The sequence below is a fragment of the Papaver somniferum genome, chromosome 7, assembly GCF_003573695.1.
Source record: "Papaver somniferum cultivar HN1 chromosome 7, ASM357369v1, whole genome shotgun sequence".
In the NCBI taxonomy this organism is placed as follows: domain Eukaryota; kingdom Viridiplantae; phylum Streptophyta; class Magnoliopsida; order Ranunculales; family Papaveraceae; genus Papaver; species Papaver somniferum.
Genome location: NC_039364.1, coordinates 130,722,084 through 130,744,942, shown reverse-complemented (window position 1 = coordinate 130,744,942; position 22,859 = coordinate 130,722,084). Strand labels below are relative to the sequence as shown.

Sequence of the window (22,859 nt, the reverse complement as noted above, 5' to 3'; positions counted from 1 at the left end):
CCCAAGTTATCAATCAATTCGTATCCAACAAACAAGGTCGTATGTATCTACTATGATTGATTAATGCAAACCTTTGATATTTCAATTATAAGTATAAACAATATAATGCGAAAAAGAAATAGCACAGGCACCAGAAGTTTTGTTAACGTGAAAATCGCAAATGCAGAAAAACCCTGGGATCTAGTCCAGACTGAACACCAAATTGTATTAAGCCGCTACATACACTAACCTACCACCAATTAACTTCGGATTGGAATGTAGTTGAGACCGAATTAAACTCTCCCATCAATTCAGTTATAGTAGCGATCCTTACGCCTCTTGAATCCCAGCAGGACTCTGCGCAATTAATTTCCTTAGCTGACGTCACACTAACTAAGAGTTGCTTCAACTCAATTGAAGACTTTAAACCAATATTTCTCCCACAGATTAAGCCTATATGTGATTTCCTTTACGATCAAAAATATTTTGATCAAGGTGATTGGAAATCGATAGCAATAGACAAAGTCTAGCTAACTTCAAAAACCGGACTTATGCAACCCGAAGTGCATCTAAGATTATTATTCACCTCAGAAGTATAAAACTTGTGGAATCGACAAAGTCTGAGATGAAGAGAACTTTGATGATTTATATCTATCTTGTTCAAGTGAGCAACTCAACAATCGAACAAGATCGGGATACTCGAGCTATCAAGATAAACAATAGCCGGACCTGGCTTCATGAATCCCAGTGAAATCTTGTAGTTGTTGAGACCCTAAAAGGGTTTTAGGAAGAGGACGACTCTAGTTACAACTAGGACACACCAAGAAAACTAGTATCAGGATCCAAAGATCCTAGTTGTTTGAAGTTCCCTTTTTATAGACATTCAAAGCATAGGTTGCTTTAGGTTTAAGCTAAGATATCTTTGGAACCAAGCTATCAATATTCACCGTTATATGCATCTTTGAATCTAATTTACACAAACAAGATATACACTCTGGTTAGGTGAAACCGTAACCGAACTGTGTATAAAGACTATGTTCAAGGTGGTTAGCCTACACTAGCCGATTTGAAATTATAAGCTTAATATCATTTTCATGAATACTTAAGACTTTAACCTTGAGTCACAATCATGTGATCAAACATGTCTATAATGCTTTTAGATATTTGATCAAATGTTAATTATCTCATAGAAATAACTTTGTTGCATTGAAAATAATCGACATGGTTAGCAGATATACAAAGTACAAATATCATGGTCGTTCGTGAGTCAGGTCAGTCACAGTACGTGTACCGGTTTGTATACTATTAGTCACAAAAAGTTCTGAAGTTCACATAACTATTTAGGTATGCGTACCGGTATGTGTACCTTAAGACTTATGAACGGTTCCGGAGTCCACATAACTATTTTGGTACGTGTACCAGTATGGATACAAAAACCGAGTTCCGGAACACAAAACTTTTATGGTTCGTGTACCGATATGGATACCAAACCGGTTCCGTTACTACAGTTCATTTTCGGTTTGCTAGGGTATGCGTACAGATCTGGTTCATGAGTTAACAGATTTCTACAGGATGTGCATAAGGATATGCCAATATGCTTGTCGACATATAGCTACTCCACTACGTGTACGAGTACATGTAATACAACTTTAGACTTATAACAGTTTTCCCAGTTTGTAAGAATGATAACATTGTCTTATATCTGAATCTACAGTAGTTCTATATTTCTCTCTAAATCAATTCGAAACATTCCCGAATAACATGAATGACACATATCACTGTTCCAGGCTATTTTCGAACGATGAAACTTGAATCATGATTTTTATTGCGAACAATAAATTGTCCTTTTCCGAAATTCGTCCAGTATGAACAAATGTTCATTAAGCTTAGTCATTATATTTCGAGAACTAATTACCAAGATAAACTTGACTCGAAATTCTTGTATATGCATGATAGTTTAATTAGTTACGCGACATCGTCTCATAGATAGAAAGATGAATATAACTTGAGAAATAGGTGGTTCAATCTTCACTTACCTTTTGTTGAAGAAGTTCTCCAAAAGGTTCGGTTGATCTTCGCCTTCAAACGGTAGAACGCAATGATGACTACCACGATGCACGTTTCTCAACTATACTTCTATCCTAATACGATACTTAACTAATTGTAGACTAGAAATCGAGATATAGTTTTGACAATTAAATTTGACAACATGCTTGAGATAGCAACACTTGTGAGTTCGACCGAGCAATGCTCAAACAATTGGTTTGATTCAACTGCAAGCTATTCAGTTCTTTATTACAATGGCATAAGATGATGCAAATGGTTATTGTTTGAATACGGCTAGTGTAAAGGTTTTGTAGAGGAGCTTTTGGTGTTTTTAGAGCCAAATTACAACATTTCTAAATTTGAATTTCAAATATGAATTTTAGCATTTGTTTTTGTAATCTTTTTTTTTTTTTTTTGTATGGAATGGTTTGGATGGAATTTTGAATATTTTATAAGGATGAAATCGGAAATGAAAAATACTGATTCTAAATATAGACTTATTAGATAGTGGTAAAACAAACATAAATTTAAGAGACATTATGTAGCGTTTTTTTATCTAGAGGTAGAGGTAAACCTCTATGTAGATTCCTCTACCTATATAAAGAGAAAACAAACATGCTGTAAGATTCTATCTTAAGTGCTCAGTTATACATATAAATCACATACTACAAAGATGTTATCAGTAAGTTTAGGCATTTATACCTTAATTCTTATCTGCATTACTACTCACTGGGTCTATAGATGGATAAATCCCAAATGCAATGGAAAACTTCCTCCCGATCAATTGGTCTCCCACTTTATGACGAAAGTCTTCAGTTCTTTGCACCAAATACTTCATCTGATGTTCCTCCTTTCATCAAGAAAAGAATGAAAATGCAGGATAGAGAAATATTTCACCATTTTCTTATTCAAAGGTATGAAATTCATAAATATGTAATGCTCAATACTTGATTCTATGTTATTTCAGTGATGGTCTAGTTTTTAGAACTATCTTGGTTGGGCGATCAACCATATTATTAACAGACCCAGGGGAAGAAAGTAATCCTAGCAACTGGGCGAACATTATATAATCGCCTAATATCAAACATAGTTTCTATGCTCGTCCGATACCAGGCGCAGTTTATATACCCGTTTCAACAAGACGCTCATTATATGTTCGCCCAAGATCCGACGCTCATTATATATTCCCCAAGTTTCAGACGAGGATTATATGTCCACTCAGTTTCAAGCACTTATTATACGTTCGCTTGACCGAATTTTGCTCTTCTGCGGTTGTGTTTGAACACTAGAGCAATCTTAATTTTTTGGTTCTTAGTTTAGTTTTTGATCTTTGCGTCTCATGTCTATGGATTCTCTTAGAGTGTGTTTGGCACCGACAGATTTGGGGACGGAGTGTTGGGGGAGGTAGTCGGAGGAGGTAGTTCATTTTATCGTGTTTGGCGCAACTTTTTAAGGGTAGATTTAGTTTTCTAGTCAACTTGTTTTCTTTCCATCAGCGGAAAATAAGTCGACACCCTACCCCATAGAATTTTCAATTCCTTCCTTCTTTTCCATCCACGTATAAAGAAAAAATTCATCCTTCTCTCTTTCCTTCGTATTCTTTTCTCCTCTTTCTCAAAAGTTTTTGACTGAGTTCATGGGAAAACAGGGAAGAATCAGGGTGTTGTTTTTGCGATTGAAGGGAAATGATGGATCTGTTGCCATCAAGTCTGTTCTTCGATGAGGAGATTAAATAAGGGTTTTTGATGATGTTGATATTCATGGGTTTCAAGTGGAAGATAGATTTGATGTTTGAATCTGGTGATATTGAAGATGAATGGGAAAAATTAGGGTTTTGACTAATTGAATAGAACATGGGTTTCAAGTGGAAGATGGATTTGGTGTTGAATCTGGTGACATTGAAGACGAATTTGAGAAATTAGGGTTTTGATTAACTGAATGGAAGATGTGTTTCAACTGGAAAATAGATTTGATGGTTGAAAATGGTGATATTGAAGATGACCAGGAGAAATTAGGTTTTGGTTACTTGGATAGAAGATGAATTTGATTAATTGAATAATATGCAGTTGTTAGCCGAAAAAGATGGTGATGGATTACTTTCCGGCCATTAAATTTTGATGCCAAACAACATATTTTGGACCAAGGCAGTTGAATTTCTAGGTGGTTTGAACTACCTAGAAATTGGACTCCGCTGGTGCCAAACGGACCCTTAGGTCCGAGAAGCATCTCCAAGTTTAAACAGCTGAAAATTGATCAGAGCAGTGGGGGGCCACTGAACTAGTTAAGTGTAACTATCAAGTTGCGGATCGGCTTTGAACCGAAAAATGACCCACAAATATACACGTGTTTGTGAGTTTGGAGTATGCGCAGTACATTGCATATAATAGAAAAACTGAAAAAGAAAAGAGTTGAATACAACACTTTAACTTTATAATTCTTTGTTTAAATCCAATCCCAATCCTTCTTTCAGATAAGCACTAAAACCACTGGCGGCTAAATAGTTTATTTCCCAAATAACAGCCCTCCATCTGTCTGAATAGCTCATCAAAGACTAAATCAACGGTACACATCACTGACGAGTACCATTCCTTCATATATGTCACTAACACCACATCATTAGCATTTCTTATTGAATCACTAAATCAGTTTCATAAATGCATTCATACTGATCAAGACAAGAAAGTAAGAGGAGATCATAACATCAACTGCAAGAAGTGAGAGTGAGACTGTGAGTGAGATAATTCTGATAATAATTCGAAAGAGTGATGGATAGACAGGATAGTTGGACAGATAGTCCAAGGAGTGGTCGTGGTATAAGTACTCCAAGAAGTCCAGAAGCAAAATTAGGATTAAGAGTAGAAGATTTATGGGATATACAACAACCTCAACTCAGTCCTTCCGAGAAACTCAATTCTTGTTTCGAAAGTATTCCTGTTTCTTCTTTTCCTATCAATCCTTCTTTTCAAGGTTAGAAGAAGTAACTCAATGATTATTAGTAGTATGTGTTCTAATTTAGAGATTTTTTTATTTGGATCAATCAATATTTCTTAATTAGTACAGTATTTCTAATTTATAATGACTAAAGTTGATGGATGTAGCCTTCTTTATTGTTTATCTGGAAACTAGGATATATACGACCTTAGGTCAACTTAGTGAGAGAGAGGGGCATCTACTGTAGTACTGTACTGCTCTGTAAGTTTGTGTTTTCAGTTACCAACCTAAGATCAAGTTTATAACTTACTAAGGATTGTAAGGATCATGGTTGTAACTAGATAAAAACATCATATATTTATGGTTCTCGAGGAATTTAAAGATCATGGCTGTAAAGATCACTACTATATACTCCCCTTTTATGTATGGTCTACTTACAAGATACAAAAGATGGACAATATTGCATGACTTGGATCATATTTATGTGTATGAGAAACCTGGATTGGATGTTTTCCGAATTTGCTCGATTTAATAGCGAACCAAAATTGTTTTTTTGCTGTAGAGAAGTTTTTTTTTTAATTTGGAAACCTGTCCTTAGTTTTTTGAAGAGTAACAAAAGGCAAGAATTTACCACAATGGAATACCTGTTGGAGCAAACTTTATAGTTTCCTTGTCAGGTGTTATTGCCGTATTTGGTTCTGCATTGAGAATCCAGATCCTGTTATGTTGTCTTACTCTGCCCGGCTAGCCTTTTTAAGCTAATGTGTGAAACTTGAAATCAACTAACTTTCTCTCTTTTGAACAATTTGTACCCAGTGATCGAGATAAATTCTGATTCGAGTCTGGCTGATGCTGTTCAAATATTGTCCAGGCACAAACTTTTGAGTGCAATTGTGAGGAATGTTGAGGCACCAGAAGATGCCAGCTGGATTGACAGATACAATGGCATTGTAGAGTTGCAAGGAATCGTTGTATGGCTTTTGCATCAGGTATGGAGTCTGACTTTACAGTTGAATAGAAGAGTGGTCTTTTCTGTTATATACTGCTCGAAGTAATCTCAAATTTGTTTATATTAAACTGCTCTTTAGTTACCGAATCTGGAAGGAACTTTTGTTGTTTCTTATTGTCCATCGGCGATTTATTGGCCTGGTAGTTTACTAACATGCCTATTCTCGTGTGATGAAAACTGAAGGGCTTATATTTACATTTCGTTTGCAGTCTGAAGTCACAGCTCTAAAGATGAGGCCTACAGCCATGGCAGGAGCAAATGGTGAAAATGGTAGTTCAGCCCCTGAAGCTGTTGCTTCAATGGGTGGAAGCTTTTTCGAGACTCTAACTTCTTCCGATTTTTATAAGACTACAAAGGTTTCCTCCGAGCACAACCAATTTTTTTTTCTATCTTGTTTATTTTTGCTTTACAAATCAGATTTATGACATTACCTTCATAGGTTCAAGACATTTCAGGGTCTTTCCGTTGGGCTCCATTTCTTGCGTTGCAGAAATCTGACACCTTCTTAACCATGCTTTTGCTGCTATCCAAATACAAAATGAAGAGCCTACCAGTGGTTGATCTGGGTGAAGGAAATATCGATAACATTATCACACAATCTTCTGTGGTGCATATGCTGGCGGAATGTGTTGGACTTCATTGGTTTGAGAGCTGGGGAACGAAGAAGCTTAAAGATCTTGGTCTTCCGATCATGAAGCCCCATAAATTGATTAAGGTATCCCCCCTTCTATTCCTATTTTTTGTAAGTCATACATGGTCGGCAATTTTCGGCCTGCCAGATGTTTCTGTGTTTTTGTTCAAATTAAACTTCATATGATGAAGGATAATCCTTTATCTGAATTATTCCAAGTATCATTGATGCATTAAAAGTCGCAGTCCCGCTAGTTTTGTTTCTTCTTCTTTGCAATGTACAATAAAGGAAAAGAATGATCTGACTTCAAATTTGACTGTGTTGCTAATTAGTAATTACTTTTAAAATACCTGTTTTCCTCTCTTGTAAGGTGTACGAGGATGAGCCTGTTCTCAAGGCGTTTAAACTGATGAGAGAAAAGAGGATTGGAGGGCTCCCAGTGGTTGAATGCAACGGACAAAAGGCAATAGGAAATATAAGTGTACGAGATGTTCAGTTTCTCCTTGCTGCCCCAGAAATTTATAAAGATTACAGGTTTGGTGCTGAATTAAACTTGCTTTTGAGTACATATCCATTTATTTATGTATATCTAGTTTCCTGGAGGAGCTTCAATCATCTTGTTAAAACAGACAATGAACCTCAAGATACTGTAAATTTGGAATCTTCTTGCAGATCCATCACCACGAAGAGCTTCTTGACAGCCGTTAGAAACCATCTAAAGGAGCAGCAAGAGGCGTCACCAATGTTGCGGGGCATGATTACGTGCAGGAAAGATGATACTATCAAAGACGTAATTCTGAAACTCGACTCAGAAAAGATACATAGAATCTACGTAGTAGATGCGGATGAAAATCTGGAAGGAGTGATTTCACTGAGAGACATAATATCCAAGCTAGTGCACGAGCCTCGTAATTACTTTGGAGATTTCTTTGATGGGGTTGTTCCTTTACCTCGGAACAGCAGCAGTGTTTGAAAGTTCTTGTTTACCTGCAATAAGCAGCTGCTCTTTCTGAACTGCTAGTTATTTCATGATGGTTTTTATGCCTCCTTTTTAATGTTGTTGAAGTGATTAACAATGAGAAACAGCCAAGGAGGTGAGTGAGAGTGTTATCTCAGTCCCGCAGGTAGTACTTGTATATATGTACAACTTGTGCCCGTTTTCAGTTTCTTGCTTTGTGCTTTGAATTTTTCTGGGGAAAACGTACAAGATTTACTCATTACCTCCGAGCCAAAACCGGAAATATGTCAAAAACCATGATGCTAAGTAATTGCTATCCATCAGCTGAACAGAATTAGTGTGTTGGTGAAAAGAAAGATTATTTTCTCCGTACAGTAGAACTTCGATAAATTAATCTTCGATAAACTAATTACTTCGCTAAAATAATAAAATTCTACGGTCCCAATTAGGTTTATACAGGCTAAATTTTAACTCGATAAAATAATAACTTCGCTAAAATAATAATTTTTTCCGGCCCCAAGGCTATTAATTTATCGAAGTTTTACTGTATATTTCTTTTTCTCAAAAGAAAAGCAGATTACTTTCTCGGAAAGGGCTAAGACAGTGGGGTGGGCAAATAAGCAGATTTGCACATTCCCACCCCACATTGGGACTGGCAAACAAGTTAATGGGATAGGTGGACGCTCAAATTTGGGCGTCAACCCGTCTCAAGTCGAGTCCAGAGTCTCAATTTGAGACGACCGTTTCAAACTAGGACGGTCGTCCTAGGAGACGTGAGTCTCGGCTCAAGTTGAGATGTAACTCGAGACACTCGGTGCTCTGTGATCATCCAACGGCTCTCATCTCATTTCCTATAAACTCAACTATTTTCAACTCCAAAATCACACCTTTCACATCCAAAAATTCTTATATTTTCACTTTTAACTCAAACTTTGACTTTCGAACTCTACTTCTGAATCAGATTAAAAAAGATTTCCAAGAAAAATGGCCAGTTCATGACAAACACAAAATATTTCGGCTGGAAATGTTTCATCAACAAAAGTTTGCGGTCCAAAGTACAGTTTGGATGAAGATAAAGTTATTTGCAGATGTTATGTGACATATACGCTTAATTTTGTCAGTGGTGCTCAATAACATCATAATACTCTTTCGGGGGAAATTCATAATCGTTTAGTCAGGAAACCGAGAATATTTAAAAACGTAATGCAAATGGGTTGTCATGTCGTTTTGATGAAACAATGAAGACATCAACCTATGGGTAGCTTTGATGATGCAAATGGCTCGTCAAATTGTGAGTGATAAGGGGAAGTCGATTTACTAAGTCGCGTTTCAAATGGTTAAATTGATTTGTAAAGCATGTTATGTTTGTAGTAGTAACTAATTTATAGATATTCAAACAGCAACAACAAAAAACTCAAGAGGAATGGTAAAAAAAATACTCTACCAGTTTCAAGCACGAAGCATGTTTCCGCGTCCTCAGAAAGCTAAACCAATATAACCATGATCTGTTTAATGGATATTAAGTACCAAAGGAATCACCTTATGGACTGCAAATGCTTCTCAGCATCATGGGTCTCCTTATTCTTTACCAGAAACAAACTCAAACCTCATCCCTTCTCCCTATACAGTAATTCTAATCTTAATGTTAATGGCAATGCATATATATTTGATGGAGTGGGTATCAAAAAAGCAAAAAGAAACAGAAAAACGACTCAAGAAGCCGAACAATCATCAACTTCAGAATAAAACCTCACAAATTTTTTGAAAAACGAGAAAAAACAGATATTGATAAAATAGTAGAGCGTAAGAAAATTGTTTCAGAATGAGGAAAGGTCGCAAGGCGGTTGACAAGATTTGTTTAATGCGCAACGAGAGGAATGAGAATGGACACGTCAAGAATAAATGTTACACAACTACGTCTCTGAAAAGATGAATTTGATGGAGTTCAACCACATAAGGCACGACAACCACCAGTTATAGTTAACAATGATTCCGATAAAGATGGACTTAGATAAGAATGAGAATGAAAGTAATACCATTACACTTGTTTAGTTTTAGTTTTAAATTCTTGATGTAATCCTTAGTTTTAAATTCAATGTAATCTTTTGTCTAATTTCAACATTTGTTTAATCCAAATTACACAAATCAACATTAATATATGTAAAATAATTGAAATGATGTTAAACGAACTAAATAACGTGCGGATTTCTTCTTTCGAATTCAACCTAATTGTGTGCAGTGAGAACCCTTTTTAATGTTAAATGTAAACCTCTGTTTTGAATTCTCTCTTCTACCATCCTATACTCTCTCGCGGGCGCACCATGAATGGGTTGAACTTCTTTCATCAAATCTTGATTGGGAAATTTATAAAATGCCCACGTTGGCAAATGCATTTAAGAAAATGCCCACGCTTTTTCATTATTTATTTAATGCCCATGAATTGACCATTTTCGTCCCGTTTTTTTGAAAAAAACGGCTAACGGCCGTTACATGACATGTGACACTAAATCGGGCATGTCAAAAGACATTCTAGCCACTGAATCAGTTGGATAGGTCCGAGTTGGTACAGTGACTCAGTGCGAACTCGGCTCATGACTGACAGCATGTTCCTTGCACGTGCAAACTTCAGTAACGGTCGGCTGACATGTGTCATGATCTTGTAGAAAAGAAGCGACGACCAAGATTTGACACTTTTTTAACAACAGAGTTAGGCCTTCAAGTATTCATGTCAAACAAATATGCAAGAAAGTGGAAAAAAAACTTAAAATGTAATATGCAATACTACTTTGATTCAATAAACTTGATTAATATTAAAAGGTACTTGAAATAATCCATAAAACATTGTTTTGTCATCACTAAACAAGTTCATACTCAAAAAGCACTTGAATCAGAAGAGTAACAAAATACAAAGGATCACAAATCCAACAACAAGGTAAAACAGACACACACATTACTTCTTCTTTCCCTTTCCCTTGGCATTTGTGACAGTAGCAATGTTTTGAGCCATATATCCTATACCAGCAAAGGATTGACTGAAATTCTGGGTGTTGCTAGGTCCTGCAGATGTAGATCTTTGAGTATTTGGTACTGGTGGTGGTAGTCCATGAGAGGAAGACTCACCAACATATGATGCTCCCTTGCTTCTTTGCTTTACCCCTTGCAGTGCTGGTTTCACCTCTATTTGTGTTTGTGAAAGAGAAGTTAGCAGCATCACACTCAGTTCTTGGCCTATATCCAGTTTGATTCTTACCTACATCACCACCTTTACAAGTTCTCTTGTTGTGACCATCTGTGGATCCACACTGAGTACACCTCATTTTCCTCACCTCAGCTTGAGGTTCATCATAACTTCTCCTCCTCTTTGATGTAGGTCTGCCATGCTTTCTTGGGCTTGGAGGGTGTAAGATCTTATTTTCCATTGGTCGCTGCAACAAGAAATAAAGAAGGGAAAAGAATAGTTCAGAGAAGAGAAGAGATGAGATGGGAAGTGATGAAACCCTAAATTTTATAATAGGGAATCTTACAAAGTAAAAAAGTAAATGCACAACAACCCATAAAGTTTAGAATAATACATCTGGATAGTCAGCTATGTCTTCCAAAGGGAAAACAGGTGGAACATATGTGGTCCTATAACAATCCACTGAATAGTAAGGAGAGCAGTACCTAACAAAAGAAATAAATAAATAATATTGTTAGTCTTCAAATTTTTTCTGGTACTTAAGAGCAACCACAGTCAAGACCAAATTTGGGGACTAAACCCAAATTTGGTCTCAAAATGTGCCGCAGCGGAAGGGAGTAAACTCAAATTTGGTCGCCAAAATTAGGGTTTGAGACCAAATGTGGTCGTCAACCCAGACTAAACTTCGTTTAGTGGGACGGAAGTATTAATAGCGTATGAAAGCAGACGAGATTTTAGTGATCGTATGAAATCAGACGAGAATATAATTACCGTTTGAAGGTGGGGCGGTGATAAAATTAACGTATGAATCAGGTGCATCTATAAACTCCGCCTAACCAAACGCATGTAATACATACGCCCCAACACAGGCGTAGTTATATTGTACGCCCCAATGGGGCGTTGGTATATTTTCCGTCCCAATGGGGCGTTGTTTTAATGTCCGCCCAGTGTAATGCATGACTAACTTTAAAATAGACTTAATGCATAAGCTAGGACCAAGCATAAGCTAGGACCAAGCATAAGACCAGTTAGCTAAGACCAGTTAAGCTAAGACCAAGCATAAGCATAAGCTAAGACCAGTTATCTAAGACCAAGCATAAGACCAGTTAGCTAAGACCAGTTAGCTAAGACCAAGCATAAGCATTCAGGCGTTGATAATAAATACGCCCCAGTTCAGGCGTTGATAGTAAGTACGCCCGGGTATACGTTGGTTATATGTCCGTCCCGTATCAGACGTTAATTGTAACTATGCCTGTGTGGAACGCTGTTAATACTTACGCCTGAACTCGACGATGTTAATACTTACGCCTGAACTGGGGCGTTTGTTATACTTCCCCTACCCAGACGCACCTTCTATGTCCGCCCGAGTCATACGCACTTTCTATCTCCGTATGTATCAGACGCACATAACTTCTCCGTCCCAGTAGACGCACTTCCCATCGCCGTCCCATGTTAGGCGTGAACTATACCTACGCCTCAATCAGACGCACGTAATAACTCCGTTTCATTCAGACGCATATATTAAAGAACGCTCGGTCAAGAAACGTGAGTATAAGTTCCGTCTGCACCAAGCGTTCGTATAAGTTACGCTTCACCAAATTTTGGTCGTCCCCCATTGCGCTTGAACACCCAGAATACCAAAAATTTTTGGCTTTTAATCTGGCTTTTGGTATTTGGTCCGTCTCATGACTGTGGTTGCTCTAAATGCACAAATAAATGAAAAATATTATATATAAATGCCATAATAAATGTTAATATAATACATACTCTGCCCAATTTGGTGAGATTGTCTTCAATGCAGACACAACATGTTGACAGGGGAATCCCCTAAACTGCCGCTGCAAACAAGTGCATTGCTTCTCTATTATATTCACTGTGAAAATTTTTCCGGTGGACCTGTTGGTAACCAAATAGACCTCCCCAACCACACTACCTTGAACATGAAATTTTTCACTAATATCAAGCATTTTTTTTGAGAAGGTCCTTAGCTTTAGGAACCAATTCTCCAAATTTCCACTTTGTACATTGTTCTCTCCTCTTAGTAAATAGTTTCTTCACCAACTCACCATACAACATGCCAAGAATGATTATTGGTTTGTCTCTCAGTTCAGAAATCATTGAAATTAAAGACTCAGAGAAGTTGTTATTGAGATGCTCACAACAACTAATAGGATCAAAAAATTCCCTAGACCAATTTTGGCAGCCTTGTTTCATAAGATACTGTGCAGCTGCTTCATTTTCTTTGTACATCGCAACCATATTTTCTTACATTAATATTTCTACATTAGTATTTTGTTACATTACTACCCTACAAATGTAAAACAGAGCAATTCAAAAGAAACAAACCTCAAAATGCCTTATCTTGCAGCATTTGGAAGCATTCCACATTGAGTTGTGCAAGGTTGGGGACTTATAGTATTTTTTGAGATTCTTGTAATTGTGCCTACAACACAATTCAGATACAGATACAATGTAAAATTAATCATTGTAAACAAAAACAGTCACACCAACTACTGTGTAAGTAATCTAATTACCTCCAACAATATCTATGGGGTGAACCAGGAAAAACCTCTGCAACTGCTTTCAACAAACCTTTCTGCTGATCTGATATAAAAGTGACTCTGCCACTATGATGAGCTAAGATCCCTGGTGCCAAGTCTTTGAGGAACTGTAACCAGTTTTCTTTGGTTTCACTTCTAACCACTGAAATACCTAAAGACACTAATCTATTCTCGCCATCAAGTGTTGTTGCGGCCATTAAGACACCACCCCACTTGCCAGTTAGATGGCATGCATCAAATCCTACAACACCTCTGCAAGACTCCTGAAAGGCTTTCATTGGTGCAGCAAATGATATTGTCATGCTCTCAAACTTGAAATCTGCATAAGCACATTTAACATCAGTTATTTTCCATTCCCAAAAAAAAAAATGTAATAATACAGAACAAAGAACAAAAAACTAAAATAGCTAGTGAATCTACCTTTTCTTCCATATGTAAACTTGGCAACAAATCCTGGGTTAGTCTTGGACACCATTGAACAGAACTTAGGAACTTCAGCATAACTTTCTTCATAGTTTCCAAAAAATTCTTCTAAAACAAGATTCCTAGCTTTCCATGCACAAATGTAGGGAATCTTGATGTTATGAGTAATTGCAAAGTCTTCTAGAATATTCCTGGGCTTTGGTATGAAAGACCCAGAACTCTGTCTCAACTTTTCAATTACAACATCTTTTATAAGTTCAGGGTCAGCAGACCTATTAAAACCTTTTTTGTGTGTTCCAAGTTTACACTTCTAACAACAAAAGTTGACTCATTATCAACTCTACTAGCATATACACACCACTTACAATCATAGTCATCTTTAAACCTACAATGAGCCCTAACTTGCTTAGAACAACTCTTTTTACATTTGAACTGCCAATTATTTTTGACAGAAAATCTTTTAAGATGCTTTTTAAATTGTTTTTTGTTATGAAAAGCATACTTTACCAACATCTTATCAGGGTTCACTTGTGGTATTTCATCTTCTTCAGGGAATAAAGATGGATCATCATCCTCACCAATGTTGTTGATATCTGGTTGGTATCTATTGTGCCAACCTGGTTTACCACCAGCTTTATCAATCTCTACTTGAGGACCACCATTATCTTTAACTTCAACTTCAGGATCACCACCATCTTTGTCTTCAATTTCAGTACCACTACCATCTTCATCTGCAAGTTACAAGCATTAAAGTTATAATACATTGAAGTTACAATAGATAAAAAATCAACATTTACTGCTACTAGTAAAAGCATCTACTACTTTTCATACCTTCACTGCTACTTGATTCCTCATTGTAATCTGGTACTTTATATGACTTTACATATTCATCATAACCAATCTCATTGTCTTCATCACTATCAAAGATTAAAGGGGCATCTGGATCTTCAACTGGGTTACACTCATCTAAATCAGTGTTCTCTATCTGCACATTGTCCTCATCTTCATGTACAGTTGCTTCATTGTCCACACTACTTCCTTGTGTTATATTAACCCAGTAATCATGATTAAACTTCTCTTGACTAGGTTGACTGCTACCTTGTGTTGTATTAGTTCCTACTCTACTAGCTTCACTCAAACATGACATATTCTCCACTATATTTAACAAATCCACAAAACATAATTTCCTTGATGGTCCTTGTTGATCTGAGTTTTGCACTTTAGAAGAGGCTTGAAACCTTGGTGACCTCCTAGGTGACTTTGGCTTTTCCTTTGAAACTGGCTTCTTATTCATCTTCCAAATCTTCTTTGGTGTCTCATAATCAATTGTTATCGCTGGAGGTTCCATTGCATCATTCAAGAAGTCATCATCTTCAAATTTAGAGTTAGTTGTAGTCATCACAAGATGTATAAAATCTTTATCATCAGCTACAGAATTGTCCCAAAACTTAATGAAGTCATCATTTGTTACCAAAGATACTGGCAAACATGGATCATCAGGTGTGTAATATAAGTGCACTATTTCTTCTTCAGCCAGACCCAACCTTGAATGCAACATGTTCTCCAACATCTTCAAATCTGTTTTATGTTTGTCCATGTGAGGGAATTCCAATGTTAACTTACTCATATGAACAGACACACTAATGTTTCTATATGGAAAATAGATATATTCCCTGCAACATAACAAAAATAAACGAAAAATTAGTCTAATTGCAATTACAACAGACACCAATTACATAAATCAACAAATTGAAACCCTAACTAAATCAAATACCCAAATTAAACCACAAAAATCAACAGATTGAAACCCTAATAAAATCAAATACCCAAATTTAAACCCAAATTACATAATTTATTCAAATTCAAACCTTAATAACATATTAAATTGACATAATATATAAAAAACAAAATCAGATAATCTAAATTTTTTCTTCGGGATTATTGATTTTGTTTTTAAACAAAAAAACAGATATAAAATCAAACCAAGTACCCATCAAAGATTTGATTCCCTTTTCAAACAAATAAAAACAATGAAGAAATCTAAACAAAGAAAACAAACAGATAAAACAAGAAAAATAGTTAGGGTTTTCTTACGGCTGCGTACACTTCTGCTTCTCTTTTTTTTTTTCATCTTCAGGGAAGAGATGTTGTTTAATCACAAACCCTTATCTATCAGGGAAGAACAAAGCTTTGATTTTTCAGAGACAGAGACTTTGGTTTTTTTAAGAGAAAGAGTTTCTTCAGAGAGAATGGCGGAAAAAAACGAAGCTGAAGAGAAATAAAGAAAGGGGATGAAACCCTAACCACAATTTTGTTATTTTTCACTTCTCAAACACGTGTAACCTTTTGGTGATTTTAATCTTGAGTTGTCCATTAACAAAACGCGTGGACGGTACCAGATGTTTGAAACCTTAGTCGTCGATTAAACCAACGCATGGACAGTGTGAGATTTGCTTCATCATTTCTAGGCCAATGGGTATATTAGTAATTACACCCACCTTTTTCTCATCTCGTGTGATGAGAAATTGACAAAGTAAACGATATTTTACCAAAATGGTGGGGCCGGACGAAAAGCATAACGGCGTGGGTATTAAATAAATAATGAAAAAAACGTGGGCATTTTCTTAAATGCATTTGCCCACATGGGTACTTTCTTAAGAGCCCATCTTTATTTGCATAAATTGTTCACCTGGTATCCCGTTGGGATACCTCGATTACCATGTTATGCATAATGATGCAGGTACGCATAACCATATCCATTTTTATTGGTTCAAACGAACAATATGGTCCCCAAATTATATGGAACTTCCTTTTTATAATTCCAAATGCTCGTTGAACATCCTTTCTATGTATATGCCATCTGCTTCCCGTTAAAATGCGTTCTAGAACGGTGTTCCTTGGCTTCGGGTAACTCAAAATAAGTTTGAACTAAAGTTGAGCACGCTGGAAAAATTCCGCCCGCCAGAAAATACCCTTATTATAGTTATTGTCGTTTACGGTAAAATTTGCAGTTAGAGCATTTTCATGCTTCAGTAATTCAAACAAAGGTGATTTATGCAAAATATTGATGTCGTTATTTGAAGCCGAGTGTCCAAAAAAAAAAGTATATGCCATATCCAACAATCACAAGAAGCCGTCGTGCCCTTATACTTGCCCTTGCCAAGCATAAGGACATTCATACCACACCCAATGCATGCAATCAAGGGTATCTAGCATTCCGGGAAAGCCTATCTTCGCATTTTCTACCAGCAGTCGGTCGACATCATCTTCCGTTGGTTGTCGTAAAAAACGTGGACCAAAATGTTTGACATAGTTTCTCAAAACATACCGAGATTTTCCTATGCTGTTATTTTTGTCGTACAGATGTACTCATTACATGCATCCGCTGACATACCATAACCTAGAATCCTTAGGGCTGCTCTGATCTTTTGTTCAAGAATATGTCTTCGTGCATCAAATGGATAACTGAACTAAGGTTTACCCGACAAAGACCTTTGATAAGCCTAATAACCAAGTGTCGCGGCATACAGAAGTGAAGTTGAAAATCCTTGTCATGGTAAATATATCCATTGCTAAAATAATCACACATCATTTGTTAATGTCCTTTTTCTCGAAATCTCCACGTATATGTTCTTGTCAATATTGCTCTTAGTTTTGGAGCTCGCGGTACTATCCCGTGTATAATTGTACCATGGCGTTCTTCATTGTTTGAATCTTCGACTATTTGATCCAGCTTTGAATCTTCATCTATTTGATCCACTGATGCATAAACTGTTTTTGTTGTTAGAGAAAGATCATTGTAAGTTGTAACTTTCTGCGCTTCTTCATTTTCCAAACTAGGATTCATAAAGAGAGAGAAAAATTGATTACACCAACTTAAAAATAGAACCAATTTGATGAACTAATGTAAAAATAGAAAATAAATCGAAGTTGTATGAGTTTATTAGTGGGTGAAAGAAAATTTATATAGGGTTAGTAGGTATACCGTATATAACAATTGGACTGACCGAGGCACGGTTCACACTGCACCGAGTCTCAGCTCAACATGGGACAGTCGTCCCTACAGAAGCCGCTCCGCTCAAACTCCACCGATATTCTTTTTTACCAATGTGAGAAAATGATTTTGCCCATCCATGTGGATCATCAAATGAGCAGATACGATGAGTCACATTGGACTTGCTCTAATAACCCAAAAGAGCAAAAGAGACCCATTACTTTGAAAGATCGTGAAAATGAGGGGTATTCTAGAACCCCTCCTACCTATATCTATGACCAGATCACAAGAACCTCCTCAACTGATGTTAACCACACGGGATGACCTTAAATTTTATCCCAGAACATCACCATGCAATGCTAATTGCATAGAGGAGATATTAAATCAGGTGCATTTACATTGTCATCTTCTCACGCTAGGATTTTGTGGAAATATTGTGAATAACTGATTTCCCTGAGGAAACTAGTGTAAATGTAAGTACAAAATATTCCATGGTGTACCAACTGAAGTGAAGGGCAGGGTATATCCCTATATGAACTAAGTATGTAACATAAGAGTCTGAAACATCAATCTCCGAACATAGATAAAACATCAGTCATCATTTCAAGCTCAAAGTTCCAAAATAGATATAACATCAATCATCATTCTAAGCTCCAAGTTCCATATTTGTAGCTTCTACACAGAAAGTATGAACCACCATTGAGTTACAGACGGCAGCTTCTATATGGTTTACATACTCTGCAGTAACAAGGGATGACATATATAATTGGAAAACAGAAGGTTGAAAAAGTGCAAAGTCAAACAAGATGAGGTAACAAAAAAGTAACTGCATTATGTGACTAAAAACAGCCGAAACATTTTTCAGAGCACACTCATATTTTACAATCCTATGGCACAGAGCTACTGTAATTATGGCTGGAATCACAACAAAACAGTCATAAATCCTGACAAGATGCCACCCTCAATATGATTTACAAAGTCATGCATAACCCCAACAGTATATATAGAGTTATATAGGGGTCATACATAAGACTTCTGAGAATCTTTTCATCATAATGTTCAATTCAGACGAGGAAATAAAAGAGAGTAAATATCAGATCGCCATGATATAATTCCACAAGTGATCTGAAGTAACAACACCCTGATGGGAGCAAAGGGCTTACCTTCCCATGTCTTCATTGTCCTAAGAACTTAGTGTTCTCCTTGGATTTTGCAGAATTCGTGGCATTCCTTCAAACAAATCTAAAAGATAATTCTCTAAATCCTCCGGAGTGTATTTTATGTACTTCCCGGAATGACGCCCGCGCTCAAGATGGCCCCTAAATCTCCCCATAAATGAACGGTATGCTGGAAGAACTTTCTCCGAGATAGATAACCGTAGCTCTTCACGAAGTTGAGGATCTGTGACCTTCCAAGCTGATTGATTCCTATAAATATCTTCAAAGCATAAATTAAAATTCTTAAACCGTTCCTTAAGAACGACTTTTGATACACTGCTTGAGCTCCCACCACCACCGATTCCTTCATCCTTCATAAAAGACAAGGCCTTGCTCCAAGAAGCTCTCAGATAACTAGTTGCATATTGACGAACTTGACCTCGGCGTTTGCGAACCCAGTGATCACCCAAAAGCTTCCCGAGCTCGGAATCTTTAACTTTCTGAACAATGTAAAGGATGTTATTCATCAAAAATATATATTGTATCCCACCTTCCTCGTAGAACTTTGATTTCTCTTGAAGATTCGACTCAAGAGATGAGATCAACGACAGCAAACAATGGCCCATTGGAGACAAGTCATCCGTCTTCAAATAATTATTACTTCCCGAATGATCCGAATCTTCTGTGCCACTTTTTAAGAGCATATTCAATGAATCACTATAATCAACAAGTAACTTCAAGTAATTCATCACATAACGTGTCAGCGGATGGATTTCACCACCATGGGTTGCCTTCCTAGACGTCTCACCCCGAACAGCATTCTCAAATTCAGCTAGTGTTCCTCTTGCTGACTCACCAAGTCCATCCAGAATTCCTCGTGCTTCATTGCACAAAAATTCACCAGAATCATTAGGATATAATGCTTGCAAACCCGGCATCACATCAGCCAGCGCATCATACATGTCAAGTATACGAAAGAGCTTCTCTGATGCACGCCGTCCAATTATAATCGCCTCACCGAAATTCAACAACTGCATCACACATCCCTTTGTGGTCTCAGTAAAGCAAACCTCAGTGATTAATTCTGACCCACCGCAAATTTCAACAATAAGCTGTTTCTCACTAGGCAAAAGAACACTAATCACATTTTTCACAGCATGTGTCCACTTCTTCATTTTCTCATCTAATGACCTCCACTCAATCTTCTGCACTTCTTCAATACTTAACTTCTCAATACCAAGAATCGATAAACATTCATCTAAAACATCACGGCGAACACTACTATAAACCTGGCACCACTCTTTCTCATACCCAGACCTAATCATCCTTTCCGCAATCTCCCTCAGATCACAAACAGCATTCGGATTAATCAAATCAAGATAACCATCCCCGTATTCTACTTCTTCTTCCTCACCCTCCTCCTCATCGCCATCCACTCCCTCCTTCTCCTCACAATACCCCTCCTGTCCATCCTCAACAGACGTCGTCTCAGAACCCTGATTCTCCCCTTCATTTGAAGCAAAAGAAACAGAAACCCTCCTAGAAAACGACACACTACTCAACCTATCCCCATCCAGTGGAACAGTATTCCTAGCCAAAACATGCCTAAATTCATCTTCCAACCTCGCCATCGCTTGCTGCAACAAACTCTCGGCACGATCTTTCAATTCACCGTCACATGGAGTCAAATCTTCTTCCGTTAACCTAATCACATCATCTACCGCTCTTAAATACTCACTCGCTTCGTCATGTGAATCTTCCCATCTTAAACAGTTTCTCTGCCTGGTATTCGTATTCATTTCTTCCCATTTTAATATCACTTTCTCGGAGATTTCAAGCTGCTCTTCAATTTCACTCTTGTGATTGCTATTATCAGCGAATACATTGGAAAATCGATCATCGAATTTGGACAATATGAATATCATGTCTTGGGTTATATTCTCTGTCGTTCCTAAGTTTTTCAAGATCGTTTGTGCTACTGCTACTAATTTCTCATCTCCTTCCTCAGTTTTCGTCGCCATGGCAAAATTAGGTTCAACAAAATTACAAATCAATCCAAGAAAATTCAGATCCAAGAGGAAAATTGAGATGTTTACCTTGAGATTTGGGGATTAGGGTTTTCGAGAATTGAATCGATGATCTATGAGCATTTTTCTTTTCTTTTCTCTCTCTGGAAATGGACTTACTGTTGAAGAAAATATTGGGCCGTCCTTTTTGGGAATTTTATTTCTATTTAATAAGGAAATAAACGTTTATTTTCGATGAGAGGGATTACCGGGTGTGAAGCGTGAATAGCATTTATGGATACGGCGGTTTGTCTTTTTGTCTGTTGGATTTGTGGAGTTATGAGAAGGACTCGCTGAGCATTGAGACACGTCACTCATGTGACTGTAAAATGAAAGAAGTGCTTTTGTCTTTTTGTTGAGCACGTGCAGCAAGGAGAACAACAGAAGACTCTTGGTCCTGGTTAAGTGAAGTGCGCAGATGGTCTTTTCCATTATGTATAGCAGTTGTATGGCCGATCATTGTAGGCATAATGGTAGATGCCCGGGACCAAAGAGATTTTCCTTTTTTTTTACATGGGAACTCCGTGTAATCATTCACCCGAGTCCAATTTTATGCACACTCACTCCTCTAAACATTGTGCACCAAACAAATTAACCCTTGTTGTTAAATGTAATAAAACTCATAGCCCATGGCCATATCACTATAACTCGGACAGACCTGTTCTGGAGTAATCGATTGCAGATGTCTTCCATAGTAATAATTAGTTGAATAATCTATTTGTGGATATTGATGTGGAACAGAAAAGAAAAAGAGATAATATCGTATGAATCGAAGTTGTTGTTTCGCTATTTCAGATCTCATTATTGTGATAGCATTCCTAAATCATTTTATGATTTTCTTAAAGCATGGAAAAGTTCATCTTTTATTGAAGTTGGAATCGATGGGCTGCTCACAAGCTTCATAGCTTGAGTGTTGCTACAGCCAAAGAACTTGGCAGACCGGATGCTTATAAAATGGCCAAGACTAACATAGATTAGGAGAAGTAAAATTTTCTTGTTTGGTGCTAAGCCCATAAGGTTATTTATAGGAGGGTCCAACCGGATTTTATTCTCATCCTAGGGTCCAAAGTTTTTTGAAAACATGGAAATGACTAATATACCCTACTGGTTAAATATGTGTGAAATAACATACTTTTACCAAATCGAAATTTTATTTATCGGGAGGTCCAAATTTAATTAAAACATATAAAATACCACAAATTTGAGTACATATATGCTAAATTTGTGTTACAAATTTGAGTACATATCTGCAACCATGCTTAAAATTTGAGTACATGTCTGCTGCACTAATCTGAGTACATATCTGCTGCACTACTTACAAATCTGAGTATATATCTGCCGCATTGCTTACATATAGAGTGTGTATCCGTTGGACATATGAAACCTGTAAATGTGATCAGAATATAACAATATTAAAACACATCAACAAAGCTACCATCTATTTCAGTATTTTGCACACGTACTCATGGGTCAAACAAAAAAAAAGTGGCAAAACTATGAACAAAACAGAATCAAAAGAAGTTTTTATCAGTACATCATATACGTACTGCAGATTCATAAACTAAAAACTCAATTGCATGTCAAGAAGTGATGAATCCATGAATATAACCGAATCAAAACACATATTTTAGTATCTCACATAGGTACTCATGGATCAAACCAAAAGAAGTAGCAAAATTGTGAATAAAACAGAATTAGAAGAAGTTTATATCAGTTTGACATATACGTACTGCGGAGTCATGAACTAAAAACTGAACTTCATGTCAAAGAAGTGGCCAAACTCAATTGCATGACAAGAATAGATGACAGAACTATGAAAAATAAGAGGATCGAAACATATATTATAGTATTTGGTCCTAAGCCCATAAGATATTTGTTTACGGCTTTAAGCTATTATGAGAGTTAACCCAAAATGTCCTCGATAAC

The 22,859-nt window shown here is 36.9% G+C and overlaps 3 protein-coding genes across 6 annotated transcripts; 1 reads left to right on the top strand and 2 right to left on the bottom strand.

The window, feature by feature from the left end:
- The first annotated feature begins 4,670 nt into the window (after nucleotides 1-4,670).
- Nucleotides 4,671-7,781, top strand: LOC113298429 (SNF1-related protein kinase regulatory subunit gamma-1-like). The gene is made up of 6 exons (XM_026547175.1): nucleotides 4,671-4,992; nucleotides 5,773-5,945; nucleotides 6,175-6,321; nucleotides 6,405-6,680; nucleotides 6,967-7,130; nucleotides 7,269-7,781. The coding sequence occupies exons 1-6, from the start codon at nucleotides 4,791-4,793 to the stop codon at nucleotides 7,567-7,569; spliced, it is 1,263 nt and encodes a 420-aa protein (XP_026402960.1). The 5' UTR covers nucleotides 4,671-4,790; the 3' UTR covers nucleotides 7,570-7,781.
- A 2,558-nt stretch (nucleotides 7,782-10,339) lies between these two features.
- Nucleotides 10,340-15,990, bottom strand: LOC113298428. Of its 4 annotated transcripts, XM_026547172.1 has the most exons (8): nucleotides 15,811-15,990; nucleotides 14,548-15,389; nucleotides 13,714-14,447; nucleotides 13,267-13,612; nucleotides 13,079-13,175; nucleotides 12,083-12,432; nucleotides 11,127-11,217; nucleotides 10,340-10,979 (listed from the first exon to the last, which is right to left on the bottom strand). In XM_026547172.1, the coding sequence occupies exons 2-3, from the start codon at nucleotides 15,341-15,343 to the stop codon at nucleotides 13,966-13,968; spliced, it is 1,278 nt and encodes a 425-aa protein (XP_026402957.1). In that variant the 5' UTR covers nucleotides 15,344-15,389; nucleotides 15,811-15,990; the 3' UTR covers nucleotides 10,340-10,979; nucleotides 11,127-11,217; nucleotides 12,083-12,432; nucleotides 13,079-13,175; nucleotides 13,267-13,612; nucleotides 13,714-13,965. The 4 variants fall into 4 exon arrangements, with proteins under 4 accessions (XP_026402957.1, XP_026402956.1, XP_026402958.1 ...); XM_026547171.1 differs by lacking the exon at nucleotides 12,083-12,432 and having other exon boundaries at nucleotides 12,500-13,175; XM_026547173.1 differs by lacking the exon at nucleotides 12,083-12,432.
- A 2,527-nt stretch (nucleotides 15,991-18,517) lies between these two features.
- LOC113298427 (exocyst complex component EXO70B1-like) lies at nucleotides 18,518-21,071 on the bottom strand. Its single transcript, XM_026547169.1, has one exon. It carries the CDS (start codon nucleotides 20,886-20,888, stop codon nucleotides 18,894-18,896), a length of 1,995 nt encoding a protein of 664 aa, XP_026402954.1. The 5' UTR covers nucleotides 20,889-21,071; the 3' UTR covers nucleotides 18,518-18,893.
- Nucleotides 21,072-22,859: the final 1,788 nt, after the last annotated feature.

Excerpts from the sequence above, each read along its gene's own strand:
- LOC113298427 (XM_026547169.1), bottom strand. The coding sequence starts at position 20,888 with ATGGCGACGAAAACTGAGGAAGGAGATGAGAAATTAGTAGCAGTAGCA.
- LOC113298428 (XM_026547171.1), bottom strand. The coding sequence starts at position 15,343 with ATGAGTAAGTTAACATTGGAATTCCCTCACATGGACAAACATAAAACA. Across the intron at positions 14,448-14,547 it reads GGAATCAAGTAGCAGTGAAG|ATGAAGATGGTAGTGGTACT; the intron begins GTATGAAAAGTA and ends TGTAACTTGCAG.
- LOC113298429 (XM_026547175.1), top strand. The coding sequence starts at position 4,791 with ATGGATAGACAGGATAGTTGGACAGATAGTCCAAGGAGTGGTCGTGGT. Across the intron at positions 5,946-6,174 it reads TTGTATGGCTTTTGCATCAG|TCTGAAGTCACAGCTCTAAA; the intron begins GTATGGAGTCTG and ends TTTCGTTTGCAG. Across the intron at positions 6,681-6,966 it reads AGCCCCATAAATTGATTAAG|GTGTACGAGGATGAGCCTGT; the intron begins GTATCCCCCCTT and ends CTCTCTTGTAAG.